The sequence below is a fragment of the Balearica regulorum genome, chromosome 15 (genome assembly GCF_011004875.1).
Source record: "Balearica regulorum gibbericeps isolate bBalReg1 chromosome 15, bBalReg1.pri, whole genome shotgun sequence".
Lineage (NCBI taxonomy): Eukaryota > Metazoa > Chordata > Aves > Gruiformes > Gruidae > Balearica > Balearica regulorum.
The window spans coordinates 13,490,609-13,507,449 of NC_046198.1; the positions used below are offsets into that span (position 1 = coordinate 13,490,609).

A 16,841-nucleotide genomic window follows, 5' to 3' on the forward strand; every position below is an offset into this window, starting at 1 on the left:
CAGGGAAAAAGCCAAAAAGATCAAAATTAGCAGCCTCCCTACAGCCCCAGGTTCAGCGTGTCCCCTCACAGGCCCAAGGGGGGGCACATGCCACTCCCTCACGGCCACGGGTGGGCCTGCTGCCGTGACACACACACACACCCCGCCACGGTGACAGCCAGGACAACGGGCAGGAGGCCGGTCCGGGGGAAGGGGCCCAGCCCCGGGGCCGGCGAGGGGCGATATCCCTGAGGAGAGCGGGGCGGCTAGAGATGGCGCCTGCCCGGGCGCGGGTAATGGCAGCGCGGCGCGGAGGGAAGGGGAGGGCAGCGGCCGCCCTGCGCCATCTCCCCGCGCCGCGGGCCGGCGGAGGGAGGAGAAAGGAACCGCTTCCGCCGCGGCGGGGCGGGCCTGGGCTGAGAGCGGCGGCGGCGGCTTCTCCTCAGCCTCGGCTCGGCTGTGGAGGCGGTCGGCTCCCTCAGGGAACGCCGGGGCCTGCGGGCGGACAGCGGGGCTCGGGGGGTCGCCCCCTCGGTGCCAGCGACCGGAAGGCTGCGAGGGAGGGGAGGGCACGGCACGGCACGGCGAGTCAGGCTCGGCCTGCTCCATCGGTGCGGTCAGTGTTAAACCGCGATTAACGAAGCGGTATAAACGGCAGCTGGTTCGTGCGGGGGGTGTAGGCCGTTGCTGCGGGCAGTTACGTTTCCCCTGGCAGTCAGGGATGGGGGATGTTGGCCGTTGTTCCTGCACAGACACACACCCCCCTCCGTGTGCTTCTGTGAGCTGAAATCTACTTAACCTGGGTATTTGAAGTGGAGGGAAGGATTCGGGCTTTTTATAGCCCGTAGTCCGTGTTTTTAATCTAATGTTATTTTATTGTTATTGTTGTTTTATTGTTCTTTTTCTGCAGCGATGGAAGCAAGTCCCATCGTGACGTCCAAGCAGCGAGAGGAGGTGGTACACGGGGTCCCGACGGAGGTGGTGTGCACGGCGTTCTCCAACTCCGTGCTCGTGGTAGTCACGCAGTACGGCAAGATGGGGACGATCGTCTACGTGGACCCCAACACAATCGGCGACAACGTGGGCAGGCCCTCGCTCACCACAAAGGTGCTACTGGGCAAGGATGAGGTGAGAATGGATACGCAGCGCACAGGCAGCGAGGATGAGGGGAAACGTGGTAGGTGGGACTGCGCAAGTTGCCAGGGAGTTGATGAATCACAGCAGTTAAGCGGTGTTTGCACAGTGGTAAGATTAATTTAAAAGTCTGTTCTGAGGAAAGAGGGGTTCATCAGAAAAGTATGCATGCTCATCTGCCCTTTGACATAACAAAAGTTTAACTAACCATGAGCGGTGTGAGGAATCTGTTGTTTTGTATCCTACAGGGTATGGATTGCTTAGCCGTGTTTATGGAAGGTTTGATAAAGCTCCTGTTGATTTAAGGGTTGCAAGATCAAACATGCAGCCTTTGATAACCTTTTTTGGGTTTCTGTTTCAGTGAGTTTGTTTTCCTTTTCAAGTCCCTTTTCTCACCCCCTACCCCCCCCCTCCAATCTATGCCAGCCCCATAATGGACTTTAGTTGCCCTCTCCCAAGTGTGCCTGCCAGCACCTTCCCTTGATAAAGTTTAATTTGTTTTGCTTCAACAAAATGAGTTTTTATCGACCATTTCACAAAGCTGGAGAGAAAGCAGAAGAAAATGTATTTTGCGAAGAGTCAACTAGTCAAGCATTAAAACAGAAAGTTACAGAGCTACAAGATTATGAAGCTTTCCATCAGGGTTGGAGCTATCAAATATTACTTGCTAACCTTAACTAGAAAAACTCTAGCAACACAAGTTTCCCATTCTATCTGCAGCTTCCCCTGATGGAGTTCTCGTTCTTCTGCAATAGCCTTTCTTCTCTGGGTGGGAGATGCTTTGCTTTCCCTGGTGTGATATCTGCTAATTCTGACCACTTCTACCCCCAAGTTGTTTTTGTGTTTTATTTGGAAATGGGAAGTGCCTTTGTTAACTTTGTTACATAGTATTTTTAAATAATTTTATCAACTTAATTGATCTAAGCTTTAGGAAAAGGCTTTCACTAGTTTGCTGCCTTCCTGCTTGTCGTCATTAACGTCCCCGTTTGGGATGGTGCACACTTCCAAACCACACTGGTAACTAAAATCAAGTAAACTCATCCTTCTGATAAATACATAACTGTGGTTGTAAATAAAACCTAGGCAAGCTGGATGTTCTTGTTAAAGAAACCTCATTAAGAAGATTATATCCCTTCTCTCCTTCAGTCTCACTACTTATTTCTGGTTTTCATTATTCTATTAAAATCAAAACCAACGTGTCTTTTACACATGGCATGCAAAGACTGTGTCTATAACACCATTTTGGGGTCTCCAGGAATTGCAAAAATAACAGGGTTTTTTTCCAGAGCTTGTCAGCAGAACATACCCTCTTCAGCAACAAGTTTTTAAAGGAAAAAAAGTATTTGGAGACTTCTTCAGAAATCTGGCTATGATGGAAATAGAGGCATTGGTCCATGGCTTTTCATATAAATTGATATTTGGTGACATAGTTTGGGTGGGAGGATTAGCAGAAGGAAAGATTCTCCATACCAGCTTTCCAAACAGGTGCAAAATTCGATTCAAGTGCAGCTCCAGCTGAGGTGTTTCAGGGTGGTTTGGGTGGCTGTCACTCACAGGTCCAAACTCTTCCCTTTTAAGCTGGTTGAGAAAGTGCTTTCTAAAGTTCCCTGTACCGGGGCTGGGCTCTGCCGACCAGCCAAACTGCGAGTCTGTTCCCAGTCATGTTGGAACTGCTCAGCAAACTGCATGCTCAGTCCGAGTGCGGTATCGACAGGTTCTCAACGTGCTCCATGTCATTGCAGGACTCTTTCCCTCCTAACTCGTGCTGGAGGGCCCTTCCAGCTGTAAGACCGTACATCTGTATACCTTTGCTTTTCAGCCCCTCGTCCACGTTTGTGCCAAAAACCTGGTGGCGTTCGTGTCTCGGGAAGCTGGGAACAAACCCGTTGTTCTCGCCATGGCTTTAAAGGACAAGACCATGGAAGGAATACAAGCTCTACGGGAAGTGATCCGAAGTTGCCAAGTGTGGTGAAGTTGTGCCATCTGGATTCAAGGAAATGATCTTGAGTCCATGACTCATCACCACTTATTTAAAAGGACAAGAAATGAAAATGATGGAATGTCTTTGTGCTGGTTTTGGATGTACTAAGGAATTTCATGAATTTTTCTCTACTGTGTAGAACATTTGTGGGTTTTGTTACTGTGACAGGTTTGCAGTCCATATAGCCAGCAATGAGACAAGAACAATTGTCTCAACATGCGAGAGAAGTATTATTTTTATCGCATTGGGTGGGATGTGTATTTGGGAAACGGCACAGCTCTGCGTTTGTGTCCTGAGGCGCAACAGATGCCAAGCTCTGTAGCTACACTGTACCGCAAAGGGGGAACACCCAGTGCAGAGTGAATAAAAGAAACATTGACGAATCTAATTTTACCTGTTTTCTTTTTTGCTCTGTGAAAATCACTTCAATTGAAATACAAACCTCGGTTACAAATCGACAGCAATTGCATAATAGGAAAGATTTTCTTGCCTATTTTTAAGGAAATGAGTCCTATATGGCTGCTTTTGTCCTTATGTCAGTCCCTTTCCTGATGTATTTTCTGAATCCATTTTCCACTTTCACTCCAATTTTAAGGAGAGGCAGATAATTATGCTCTCCAGATTTCATGAAAGCTGACATCAGGGTGGAAGACAGGAACCCAAATTAGTGGTGAGAAAAAGACAAAACAACAGCTGCTTATGGATCACATGGGACCAGCACATCGGAGAGGCACCAGCACGTACACACTCGGACAACCTGCAGCAAGGTGTCCCTCTCCTAAAGCACCTGTCCTAGGAGACGTGGGGACAGAAGGCTTTGTGGGGTCACACAGGGCTGTTTCTCCCAAGTCTGTTGAAAAATAGCCTTAGATGAAGTCATATGAGTTGATGCAATGCTTAGTGGCCAAACTTTTGCCATTTGCTTGGAAAGCACATTTGTTTTTACCTCTGCTTGTAACAAATAACTCCCAGTAGTAAATTTTTAAGTAAGCTGTTAACACACTTTTGTCACTTATGAACTTGACAGAGCAGACAGAGGCCAGGTCTTGCATTTAAATTCTGGTCAGGGAAGACCTGTGCTGCGCGAAGACCTGTTGGTATCGGCAGAATCGGCACAGAGCCTGTGCCTGCCCCACGTAGATCCAGTTGCTGGGTCATTTCTGTTCCTGATAAAAATCCCCTAAAAGTAGAAAAGCAGAAAATGCATTTGGAAAGGACTTTTTTCCTCTGAAGTAAGGGTTATTTACAGTATGTAAGGCATTAAGAGAAATGAAACTTTTTTGAAAGTACATTTGAACACTGCAGGCTTGCAGCTGCCCTTGACAAGAAATTTCATCTAAAAATAATTTTCCAAACTGTGCTTCCAAGAATCAAAGATTTGCATCTGTCAGAACTCCAAATTTTCCCTCTTTTTTTTTTTTGTCTAGGAGCGCTGAGAGAAGCATGCGGAATTTGTTAATGTCGATCTTGGTTTGCTAGTAGGGATTTTTTTCCCCCAAGACAAAATTCAATGTATTTCCCAAATCCTGGTGCTGTTGGAATCTGTAACTCCAACAACTTGTGGACACCATACATTAATTGGCAAATCGAATGTAAATCACTTCTTCCACCATAGAGAGATGGTGGCACACCACTGCTATGCCCTGAAGACCTGAGTGTTACTACCTAAAAGCTGACCACAACTTAACCACCTTAATTTCCTAGCTGCGTGTGCCACCAGGTCTGCACAGGGTGGTGGGTAAAGAAAGGACATTGAGACCTCTCCCATTTGATGCTCAGAGCCTGGACAGACTAATCTTGTTGCCTTTCCACAGGCGATAAATTAGACCACGAGCAATTGGTCCTTCGACTTTGCTCCTCTCTGCTCCGCAGTAAATGAGGGGAAAGCCTGCCCCAAAAAACATTCACAAGTCTGCCGGTACCACTGGCTGCCTGCCTTTTAGTCACCGCCATCCTCCAGGTAAGCATTAATCCCCAATTACAAGAAAAGCTGCCTCTGCCACCCAGGCAGAGTTCTCACCTGCAGGACGTGCGCCGGGTGGTGGGCAGCGACGTCGGGCTGTGCCGTACCTTTCCATCCGTGTTTGCTTTCCGGGCGTGGGTGCCGAGCGCGGCGGACTGGAAAGGTAAGTTTGGCAGCTTTTCCACAGGAGGCAAAGCCCGACCTGCTGCTCCAGCTGCCGCAGGACCCGGGGTGCAGCGAGGGCGAGCGGGGCGCTGGCAGGGCCTGCTGCCAGCGGGCAGGGAGGGTGTCCGGAGGAGGAGTCTCCCGCGGGTGCAGGCGGAGGAGGGCACAGGGGATGCGGAGGCAGGTGCACAGCAGCCAGACCTGCTCCCGGAGGAGCCCCGCAGGGTGAGTGGGGCCCGGGGGGGGGGGGGGCAGAGCAGCTGGGGTCAGCCCTGCACAGAGCTGAGGTTGCCCCAGCCATTGGTCCTGAGCACCTGCAGGAGCTGCTGCAAGGGCAGAGTCTGCCATAAGAGCCCCATGCGTCACCCACTCCTCCAGATGGGCTTTGTGCCGCTCTGCCTTAATTTATAGCTGTGTGCTATAGGTCCTTCCTCCTGGGTGGTGTGGGAGTGGTACGGAGAGGTTGATCAGGTGAATAACCCCCGTGTCTCAGCTTTATCTGAAAGCAATCAGGAGGAAAGGCACATCTCCTGCACCGGTGGGGCTGAGCCTGGATGCTCCCCTCCCTGAGGTGGGGGTCAGGGATTTCTCCCCCTTTATGGGAGGGGGCAGAGGCTCACCTTTCCTTGCTGAGCACCCCAGGGGGCTGCTGCCAAGGTGGGGATTTGGCTGGGTGCTTTGGGACACGAGGAGGGATGTGGGCTGGGAATCCGGGCTTCTGGCAGCCTGCGGCTGGATGGGAATCCCCGGCAAAGTGAGCAGCCTGGTTTGCAGGTGTCCTGCCTGAACACAGGTGTCACTGCTCAGGTTATTTTCTGCTCAGTGCTCACTTAGCATCTCTAATGTCCCAGGGACTGAGTGTAACAGGTACACACCTCTGTGTGTCCAAAAACAGCCAGACTGGATGTGGCACTGGTGCGGTCTTGTCAAGGAGCTGAGTTTTGCAGCTAAAATTATTCTCTGTGTCTTCTCGCCGCCTTTGTTTCGGAAGCAAATGGCTCTCTAGCTGCATTGAATTGCCTGGCTACCTTGCATAGCCGGGATCTAATTACCTCTGGAGCTGGGAGTCCTGTCTCCAAGTGGCACGGAGGCTTTTGTTTTTAATGACTTGCTCCGCTGCGTTCAGAGTGTGACAATGTAGGGGACCCTGCCAGGACCGGCTGCTGGTGCCACCGTGCTCATACCGTGATGGCTGCGGCCGGGCTGGGAAAGCTAACAGGAGTCGGGATGTCTTGGGCCAAGCATCCGTGGCACAGCGCTGGGTCAAAAATGGAATAAATGGGTCTAGTGAGGAACACAGCTCTCTGCTGTGTCCTGGGAAGCAAGCTGGATTGCATCCTTCCCTATCCTGATGCTTGGGTGGAAGGAAAGTGTGGCCAAATACAGCTGTACGGCCCCAGCCTGCAGCAGGGCAGCCCCCAGAAAGAGCGAGGGGCAGCAGGGAATGGTGCACAGCCAGGATCTCGCCTCCCTCCCGGTGCCACGAGCTATCTCTGGCCTCCTGTTAATGTTTACAAGGCAGGTCCGGCGTCGTTGCGGTCTGTCCAAAGACCAGATCTCTCCCAGCGCTCCCTGTGATCCTGCTTCCTGCTGGCCGGGGCAGGGCCGTGGGACGGTCGCAGGGAGGAAAAACCCGGCTGCCCGCTGCCTCCGTAACACTATCGGTCCCGCTCTCCCTCCGGCCATCTCCAGCTCCGCTTCCCCGCTCGCGGGTGCAGGTACTCCGGGGTGAGCTCCTGGGACCTGGCCAGCACGCCATCCCCCCGGGCATCTCCGCTTACAGGCGGCTCCTGCCAGGCGGAGGCGGGAGAAAGGTATTTTTAGGGCTGTTGATCTGACACCAGCCGAGTTTCCCCTCCTGTGAGGTTGGGGTTCGGGGAGAGGGCAGGAGAGGAAGCCGACAGGCAAGCTCTTGCTTTGGTTTGTTTTTTGTGTTTAATTGGACCGAGGTCATTCCCTACCGCTCTTATCTGTGGCAGATATTTTCTTGCCTCTCACCAGTTCATGCTTACAGTTTTTCCCCCAGGCGATAGTTACCCGGCAGCTAAAATCTTTGTTTATTAACAATGCGCCGAGAAGCATCTATATTGTTAGAGCTCTGCTCACAGGTTGTTGTTGGGTTTTTTTTAAAACCACTATTGTTATACTTGGGAAAAAGCAGCTTTCCATAGATTAGCAGAAAGAGAGGCCAAACATGGCAGTTTATGCTCTGTTGGCCTTGAGATATGAAGCTGCCCTATAAATAAGAGCGTATTATTAGGTTGGTCCTTGCTGTCTGGAGCCACAGGGTACACGGTGCCCACGTGCCCCGGCCACCCCCTGCGCTGGGAATGCTCAGCACCATGGGGCAACCAGCTTCGAGGGGAACAGCCCTGCCGGGGAGGTGCTGGAGCCCTTCAGCATCCCCGAAGGGCAGCAGCTCTGCCCGCAGCACGGCCGGCTTGCTCCTTGTGCTTAATTCGGGTGCGGGAGGGACCGCTGGCAACCCTTCAGGTCTCGGGATTGGGGTTGCCGGCACACTGAGACCCCCATGATCCCGAAATGGCTGAGGCTGGCCAAACGCCCTGGGTGATGCCAAACCTCTGGATTCTCGGGCAGTCCCGGGGTTTGCCCCCAGCAGGTCACGCATGAGGAAAGGAGCCAAATTTTGGAGGGAAGCACAGGGATCCCAGTGTTTTCTGGGCTCCCAAGGAGGACATCAGTGTCCTAATGGCTCCTTGGTAAAGGTGCTCGTTATTATCACGGGTGAGGGATGAGTTTAACCCTTAAGTCTCTAGTTCCTGATGGAAAAGGGCCCTGAGCCACAAGTGTGAACTCACAGTGGCACAAATGTAGGCAGGTCTTGCCCTTTGTAAGCAGGATAGCGACCCCTGAGAAAACAGGAGGAGCAAGGCTGTGAAGGAGAAGCGTGTGTTTTGGGGGACACAAGGACCGTTATCCAATGGATATTCAAACCTCCTCAGAAAAAAGAGGGTCTGCTCTTGAAGGACGTTTGCATTTTTCCCCTGGGAGAAGCAGAGCCAGCCATGGTGAATGGGCTGGTTTGATTGAGGGATGCCCTGGAAAAACCCTGGGGAGGAGATAAACCTCACAGGAGGTTTGTCCACGCTGTGTGGGCTGGGAAATCTGCTGGGACCTTCACCAGCTTCTTACCTTGGTCCTGCCTTCCTGCACCACTCCCCTTGCCTCTCCCTCCCTGCAGATGAGTAATGCCACACGTGCCTTACCCTCTCCCATGGCACTGGGCACCCCGGGGCCCAGCACAGCACCCAGGCTGGCCTCAGCTCCACCATCCCCGGCCGTCGCCCTGCTCACGGCCACCCACAACGACTCCCAGGACAGTCAGCAGCTTTTCCTGACCACAACAGCAGCGCAGGTCATCTCCGGCATCTTCGTGTGGTCAGCGCTCATCGTCACCTTCCACCAGGTACGGGCTGCCGCGGAGACAGGGCTCAGTGCCAGGATTGATGCAAGGGCAAACTATTGATTTCCCCCAAGTTCACTGCAAATCACTCAGCTCCAGACGGATATTTCATCCTGTTGCTGCCTGGAGGGGATATTTCCACCATCGGGAACCTGGTGCTAGCAGCTTGGGAGGGTGGACTTTGCCCACACGCTCCCGGGGTGGCTGCCAGAGCCAGGAGAAGGCTGGAGGGCATCGACACTGCCCAGAGGCAACACCCAGCCGGGTTTCTCATCTGGCACTCTGGGGTCTGTGCCTCTGGGGTGTGCACCACCGGCTGCCTTGAAACGTACCGCCAGTGGGCATGTTTTTGGGTGCTGCGCAGAGCCGTGCTGCTGAAGGCAGCCCTGGGGCAAGCTGGTGCCTCCGAGCACTGGGACGGGGCTGCACGGGGGCTGGCATGGAGATGGCACGCTCCTCGTGCAGCGCTGGGGAAAGGACCCAATTTCCACGTGTTTTTGTGGAAGGCATTGCCCCGGGGGCTGGGATGGAGCCTGTGTCACATGTCTGTTCACCAAGATGGGGCTGTGGTGGAAAGCCGGTGGTGCTCTCACCCCCGGGAGGAGGGCTGACATGGCATGCGCCTCCTGCAGCCCTGCAGGCTGGGGGTACCTCTGGTTCCCCTCCTGACCCGTGGTAGCCACAGCTCTGCACACTGGGCTCTTTGCAGATCTACACACACCTGAGGAATTACACCGTCCCCAAGGAGCAGCGCTACATCATCCGCATCCTCTTCATCGTGCCTATCTATGCCTTCGACTCCTGGCTCAGCCTCCTCCTCCTCGGCAGCCACCAGTACTATGTCTACTTCGACTCGGTGCGCGACTGCTATGAAGGTGAGCGAAGCCTGTCCTTGGCAGGGAGGCTGATGGCAAAGCAGGGCTCTCATCTCGCTGACCTGTGTCTCTGGAGTGTCCTGGATTGCACAAAGTGGCAAATCTCCACCTCTTTCACTTCCCACTCTCCCTTCCTCCGCGTGGAGGTTTTCCCCTTCCTTCTCCATTGGCAGCAGGGAGGTGATGCCCCACGGCCAGACCTTGTGCCTTTCCACCACCTGCCTGTGGGCTCAGAGGGACCCCAGCGTCATGTTCCTGGTGAGCAGGTTTTCTGGCTGCCTTTGGGGTAGAAATGCCACCTCTCTAAAGCAGAAGGTAGAAGAAATTGCGGAGCTGGGATGTTTTGAGGTGCAGGGTTGAGGTTGCTCTTCCCTGGGGACCAGAGGGGTGTGGGCATGAGTATTACTTCAATGGAGTATAAGGAAAATAAGTGATGGGGATGTCTAAGACAACTGTTCAGGACCTGGTCTTTGCTGACTACCAGCTGCTTGTGCTGCCCCTTGGCATTTTTTAGGTTCTTCCATGTAGATGGTCTCTGGCCATTGCACTCCTGCCTGGGCTTGTCTGTGTGTGCATGGAGGCTGGCTCCACGAGCACCGCTGGGACATCCGACCCCCACCACACGCACGCAGGGGCTGTGTGTGCACAGAGGAGCTGCTGCATCTGCAACAAACCCTGTGCACGTGGTGCGGTGTGTCTGACTCTGCTTGGAAGTCAGATGGATTTGACCTGCTGCTCCTCTTGCTGGGCTGTCACCCACCAGTGTCCCAAATCCTGATCCAGTGCCAGGGTGGATAAAACACCTGAGCAGGAAGGAATGTGAACAGTAACAACCCCCACCCCAGATCTCCATCAGCCCTGCTGATCGCATCTGCCCTTGCCTTGCCAGCTTTCGTGATTTACAGCTTCCTGAGCCTGTGCTTCGAGTACCTCGGAGGGGAGAGCACCATCATGACAGAGATCAGAGGGAAACCCATTGCGTAAGTCCCAGCATCCCACAAGTTCCTCAGCCCTCCACCCATTTTTCCCATCCAGCAGCCCCAATGGCATCTCCTCGGCTTCTGCTTCCAGGTCCAGCTGCTTTTACGGGACCTGCTGTCTTCAAGGCATGTCCTACTCCATCGGGTTCCTGCGCTTCTGCAAGCAGGTGGGTACCCACCGGGGCGCATCGGCTCCGCTCCCCTCCGACGAGGGCTCTCCTGGCGGCAGGTCCCTTCCCCACTGCCCTGCTGAGAGGGCTTTACTTCGCCGTTCTCCCGAGATGCTCTTTTTGGTTTTTTTTTTTCCCCTCCGAGGGAGGCAGCTCACCCAGCTCGCCGGCACCTGGCCAGCAGCAGAGTGCCGCGCTCGCTGTCCTTGCCTCTGACTCACTGCTGAGTCAGGGTCTCCTCCCACTGCAGCGCTGAGGTTGCCATCTCCGGCCAGTCCCAGGTTAGCCAGGACGGCTCTCTAACTCTGCGAGCCAAATCCTGGCACCGGTTTGTCCCCAAGCCACCCAGTGTTGTCCCCCCCCAGAGTGGCTACGCTGCCTTTCAGGAGCTGCCTTTTGGGAGCCCTGCTCCCTCCCATCTGCAGACCTTGAGCTGGTTCATACTTCAGCCCGCAGCGCTGGTCACTCCTGTGATGGAGAACTGCTCTCTCCTCTGTTTCTCTGTCCCAGGAGCAGAGGGGTTGGCTCGTGTGGAGGGGCCGGGGGGTGCGGGAGCTGCAGGGAGGGTGGTGGGACGTCCCTGCTGCCCAGGGTGCACCATGTCTCTCCCCTGTGCAGGCCACGCTGCAGTTCTGCATCGTGAAACCCCTCATGGCGATCGTCACCATCATCCTGCAGGCGTTCGGGAAGTACCATGACGGAGACTTCAAGTGAGGACGCTGGGTCGGGCTGGGGGGGTGAAGGGGAGAGGATGTGTCCCTGCTCCATCACAAGGGACAAGGTGTCCTGCCAGCACCCCCCAGGGAGCTGCTCCATGGGTAGCGAGAGCACAGGGAGCCCAAAGTGCCAGGGAACAGAGACTCACCGCCCCAAATAAGAAAGGGACAAAACTGTGAGCCGTAAGAGATCCCACCAACAGAGGAAAAGCTGAGAGTAGGCCCCTGCTCCCCCCTTTCTCCTGCCTCTCCCTCCCCTCCTGGGCCGTGCTCTCCCCGATGGCAAAGATACGCACTTCCCTCCCCCCCATTTCTTCCTTCCTTGCCCCTGGCTGCTCTTCCTTTGCTTCCCGCAGCCCAGGGCAGCAGCTCTCACTCTCTCTCTCTCTCTCTCTCTCTCTCCCCACAGCGTCCGAAGCGGCTACCTCTACATCACCATCATCTACAACTTCTCCGTTAGCCTGGCACTTTATGCCCTCTTCCTCTTCTACTTTGCCACCATGGACCTGCTGCGCCCGTTTGAGCCAGTCCTCAAGTTCATCACCATCAAGGCAGTCATCTTCCTCTCCTTCTGGCAAGGTGGGTCCCACCACGGCTGCCCAGCACTTCTCCTCCCGTAGCCCCACCTGACCCGGGGACGCAGGACCAGAGCTGATCCCTCTCCCTTCCCCCACACAGGGACGCTGCTTGCAATCCTGGAGAAATGTGGGGTGATCCCTGAAGTTCAGATAATTGATGGGAAAGAGGTGGGAGCTGGGACAGTGGCTGCCGGCTACCAGAACTTCATCATCTGCATCGAGATGTTCTTTGCTTCCATTGCCTTGCGCTACGCATTCACCTGCCAGGTGTACAGAGAAAAGAAAGAAAACTCAACAGGTAACTCTTCCTCTCTTCTTCCTTCCTTCCTTGGTGAATAAGGAAGGAGGAGACCTCCCCTTATAGCATTACCAAGGGGATGCTCAAAGCCACCAGAGGAGTTTCCTTCTCCTGTGCTCCATGAGTTTCTTCTCCCTCTTCCCTTGCGATACCCATGAGCCACAGTGAGTGGATAGGAAAAGAGACCTTGGTGTGGATGGGCAGAGTTAGGGGATTATGGTATTATGGCACGTGCTGCTGGAGAGGTTCCATCCTCTTTGAAAAATGGAGCTGGGGTTGTCTTTCTTCTCCTTGTCACTCGCCACTGCAAGCTGACGTGGCCCACGATGAGGTCCTGATCTTGAATTTCTACAGAAAAGTGCCACTCTAGTCCTGGAGCCCTGGGGTTCATTGACTGTCTGATGTCCCATCACCATCCCCCTCTCCCTGTTTTTCAGCAAACCTTGCCCCAATGCAGAGCATCTCGAGTGGGCTGAAGGAGACCATAAGCCCCCAGGACATCGTGCAGGATGCCATCCATAACTTCTCGCCCGCGTACCAGCAGTACACCCAGCAGTCGATGCAGGAGGCAGAGCACAAAGCTCCTGGGGAGAACGGGCACATGGCCTCCAAGGTGGAGGGACTGAGCAGCAGAAAGAGCAAAAACATTGAGAAGAGAGTGCTGATCCTGTCAGATGAGGAGCTGTAGGAGACATCAGAGGGGACAGCGACATTTGAGAGCTTTAAACCCGTGCAAATGGGAGGTGTCTTGAGACTGAGACTACCTGATTTAATTGGAGTACTAAGAAGCCAGGAACTCTACCCAAAAAGCCAGTCTCTCGAAGGGAAGATGCAATAACCCAGGGAAAGGTTAAATCGAATAGTGCCAGCTTCTGCTGTCCCACCTCTACTGGTGTTAGGGACTGGGCTGACTTTGCTCCTGCGACTAAGCAGCCCTGCGTTGCTGCCTGGGCTTGGCAGCCCCACTGCCAGTGCTTTGACGCCAGCCCCGTGCCCGTGCCCGTGCTGGGGGATGCCAGGCGGGGCAGGGAGCCGGGCTGCAGGACGGACCAGCCGCCCTCGCCCTCCTCTTGCCTCCAAGCAGCACTAAGGCCTGAGAGAAATGCTTTTCTCAGCACAGTTCTGCTCTAGTTTCTCCCAATTTGAGTAAAAAATGATCTCGAAGGGCCCCGTGGAGAAAACCAGCCCAGGAAGGTGACTTCACTTCACCTCAAAACCCTGTAACAGTTGAAAGACGTCATTCCTTATTTTTACATCCTTTCCCCTCTCCTTCTCCCGCAAAAGCCTACAGAGTTGTGCGGAAGACCTTTACCAGGGAGGAAGAGCAAGTCATCCTCTTCTCCCTCCAGATGGGGATGCAGCTGCCTGAGTAACTCCCCTGGGAGCGGCAGTGAGGTCCCACTCGGGGCTAATGCGTGGTCTGGCAGCTGCCGTTCTGAGAGCGGCCGGTGACAGAAGTGCTTGTTTATGTCTAAACCGACTTATCGCTGAACGGATCAGAAGTTAAAAGGGATTCCAGCTTCCTTATCAGAGTCTTTATTAGGGAACCAGACTGTGACTGGTGGTGGTAGGAATGCGCTTATTGGGAACGGTCTGTTCCTCCTAACCCCTCGCTATTTACCGTCCCTGGGCTCTGCCCAACCTGCGGGAAAGCAGGAGGGAGCTGAGCCCGGCTGGGTGACGGTGGTGGGGATGGAGAGGTGCTGGGGGCTGCCACCGCTCGGGGCAGGACCGCTGGCGAGGGAAGATGCTGCTTGGAGGGATTTTACCCATATCAGTGATGGAGAGCGCGCATCCTTCTGTTAAACTTGCTCTGTTTTGTTTTGTTTTGTTTTTTCCTAATTTTTAGTCCAATTTCTATTCCCTTGTTAATCAGATGATCCCTTAGGCACTGGCCAGGGCCGTTGTTTGGGAGTGGGAGCTGGGTGGTTGAAAGGACGAAGGCAAGCCTACAGCCTCAGATTTGCAGTCATGTGGCAAACAAACCGATGGGTAAGGCTTAGAGCTGTTTCACACAGTTCCTAGTGTTTGGGTTTTTTCCCCCTGCTCTTAAGCTGCAAAATGTAAATCACAACATGAAATTATTTTATTTATGAATTTTTTTTTCTAATAAACAGCAATTTCTGCCACAGAGTGAGCAAGCGTTTTCACTTAGCTCAGCAGGCAAAGCTCACGATCTGCCTGGTTCCTGCTTTAATGCTGATGCTCTTAAGCTCAACGTCCTCCCTGCCCCTCGGTGCTGGCCCAGCAGAAATACCTGCTCACGCAGCATCCTGCACATTTTGGCATTCCCGCAGGATTTGTACTCATCTTTTTCCCTCCACAAAGAGTGTGTGTGTCCCTTGCTTCCTCTCCTTGCACTGCACCTCTTCCAACCCTCACCTAAGCTGCGGATGCGGCACGTCAGAGCTGCTGGATCCACTTTAGCCAAACTAAGCCCAGATTCCAGCACCAGTGAGACAACCTCTATTTCTTATTATTGGAGAAATCTTAACGGGCTGGAAGCCTGGACTCCACACAAACAGCCGATGGCTAAGCCAGTCTTGCAAGTCCCTCCGCTCCGAAGCATCGCTGCTCGTACCTGCTCAGCCACAGACTGCTGCCACTTTTCCTGTGATGAGGTCCATAAGCAAAAGCCGTACGCTCTCACATCCAGGCACCCATCCAGGGTCCTGTGCATCCTGGGAGCAGGACCCTCCTGCCTGCAAAGCGCAGCCTTGGTGCTCAGGGACGAGGCTGCTTGGCTTTGTAACGCAGCCAGCACCGAGCCAGGGACATCTCTCTGCTGAACATCTTGGTCTTCTCCACTCCTCTGAGAGAGAGCTGACCACAGCTGCGGGAACAGAGGCTGCTCCGGCTCCCGGGGCGAGGACAGACTGCAGAGGTGATGATGGTACATCTGTCGGCGTGCTCATGGCCACTGAGATAAAGACTCGCACAAGAACACAGCAAGAAACGTAGTTGTACTTCATTGCACAAATGATTGACTCCGGTGCATAATGGGCTGCATTCATTGCTCTTGCCAGCAGGTGCAATTCCCACTGCAGACAATAACATTTGCCTATTTATGTCAAGCCCTGATTACTGTATTATATGTAAAACAGGTCTTTCTTGCAAGCAAAACAAGGTGGTGGGGGGGGGAATCAGCTGTGAGTCATCCAAGTCAGCAGCGCGATACCAGCCTGAAGGAGCCGTGCTGGGCTGGACACCAGCTGGCTGCTGCGCTGTGCCACAGCGGGCAACGCTCCCCTCTCCAGCCGGCGCGAGCTTGGCCTCCCGGTTGTCCTTTTGGAGAAGGGAGAGAGACAAGAGCTCGCAGCTCAGGCTGGGTGCCGTCACGGCCCTCAAACCATTACGCTGTCAAAACACATCCACGGAGAACAGAAATACCAACGGCGGTGTAGGCTGAACACCTTCCCCAGCAGACGTGGTCCTGTGCTCCTCTGCTAACGTGTCTCCTCCGCCCCTTCAACAAGGACGCAGGGAAAGCTGGCAGCTCGCACCGGGGTGACCTACACAGGAGCCCGGCTGTGCCTGGAGCCACGCCAGCAGGCAGCTTGGGAGGAACAGGCTCTTCTCGCTGCCAGCAGCAGCTCCGGTGGTCGGCAGATTTGTTTTTCCAGTTGTTGTTCGTCCTCGGGCTCTCCCCAAGGATGAGGCTGGGCTGTGGTTACTGATTCTCCTGGCTCTTTTTGGGCTTGGGTTAGGCAGGTTTACAACCCGCTCGTGTCGGGGATACGTCCTCGCAGGGGACGCCCTGCCATCGCACCCGCGAGAGCTGGGGCTGACCAGGCTCCCTGCGAGCGGAGGGGAAGGAAGGTGCCACCAGCACCGTGGCAGCGCTCTCCTGCACAGCTCCTTGCTCGCAGCACCCAGCCAGAGGCAGAGGCGCTTCTTTTTTAGGGTGGTAGCACCTACCAGTGAGTCCCAGGGCCAGCTGCTGCCAGACCTGTATCGGAGAGCAGGATTCGTGCTTTTGTAGCCCTGTTCAGAGACTCTTGTCCCTCCAGCTCTTGGGCTTTCTCCTCCCCTAAGCATAGTGAAGGTTGTTTCCTTTCAAACCTTCACGTGGCCCACTCCCAATGCCCTGTTCCTCCTGAACTAACGCTCCTCCACCCTTCAGACAGACACAACTGGCCCACCTCCCTCTCCTCTGCGTCACCACCGGCTCCTCGCTGCCATCTCCCCAGGCAGGAGCTGAAGCAGATGATGGTGATTTTCTTGCTCAGCACAGCAACAGCAATCACCCCCCAGGCTTCACGGGCGTCCCTGCTCAGCCAAGCCTGCCCGGCCCCACCTCTGGCACCTAATGACCAGCCATTACCTGCTGACACACAAAGCCTTTTCAGCCCTGCTTCTATTTGTCCACAGAGAACCCTACCTCTAATTCCAACTTTGGCCAACGCACCCATCTGCCTCCAACCCAGCACAGGCCAAGCCTTTTCCTCCTTCGGCTGTCCCCAAAAGAAAACCCACCACTTGGAATAGGGGATTAAAGCTAACACAGCCCTAGGAGCTCACTGGCACACGGTACCACCTCGCTTAAGCCCAAACAGGGAAAAAGAGAAAGATGAAATA

General features: G+C 54.3%; 2 protein-coding genes across 6 annotated transcripts; both read left to right on the top strand.

Annotated features, from left to right (window-relative positions):
• Positions 1 to 166: 166 nt before the first annotated feature.
• Positions 167 to 3,482, top strand: PSMG3 (proteasome assembly chaperone 3). Of its 4 annotated transcripts, none has more exons than XM_075767528.1 (3): positions 167 to 272; positions 890 to 1,107; positions 2,933 to 3,482. In XM_075767528.1, the coding sequence occupies exons 2-3, from the start codon at positions 892 to 894 to the stop codon at positions 3,083 to 3,085; spliced, it is 369 nt and encodes a 122-aa protein (XP_075623643.1). In that variant the 5' UTR covers positions 167 to 272; positions 890 to 891; the 3' UTR covers positions 3,086 to 3,482. The 4 variants fall into 4 exon arrangements, with proteins under 4 accessions (XP_075623643.1, XP_075623640.1, XP_075623642.1 ...); XM_075767525.1 differs by lacking the exon at positions 167 to 272 and adding an exon at positions 362 to 595; XM_075767527.1 differs by lacking the exon at positions 167 to 272 and adding an exon at positions 614 to 757.
• A 1,772-nt stretch (positions 3,483 to 5,254) lies between these two features.
• On the top strand, positions 5,255 to 14,391 carry TMEM184A (transmembrane protein 184A). Of its 2 annotated transcripts, none has more exons than XM_075767676.1 (9): positions 5,255 to 5,447; positions 8,425 to 8,649; positions 9,356 to 9,521; positions 10,411 to 10,501; positions 10,593 to 10,668; positions 11,290 to 11,381; positions 11,797 to 11,966; positions 12,066 to 12,263; positions 12,701 to 14,296. In XM_075767676.1, exons 2-9 carry the CDS (start codon positions 8,425 to 8,427, stop codon positions 12,949 to 12,951), a joined length of 1,269 nt encoding a protein of 422 aa, XP_075623791.1. In that variant the 5' UTR covers positions 5,255 to 5,447; the 3' UTR covers positions 12,952 to 14,296. The 2 variants fall into 2 exon arrangements, with proteins under 2 accessions (XP_075623791.1, XP_075623790.1); XM_075767675.1 differs by lacking the exon at positions 5,255 to 5,447 and adding an exon at positions 5,505 to 7,036 and having other exon boundaries at positions 12,701 to 14,391.
• Positions 14,392 to 16,841: the final 2,450 nt, after the last annotated feature.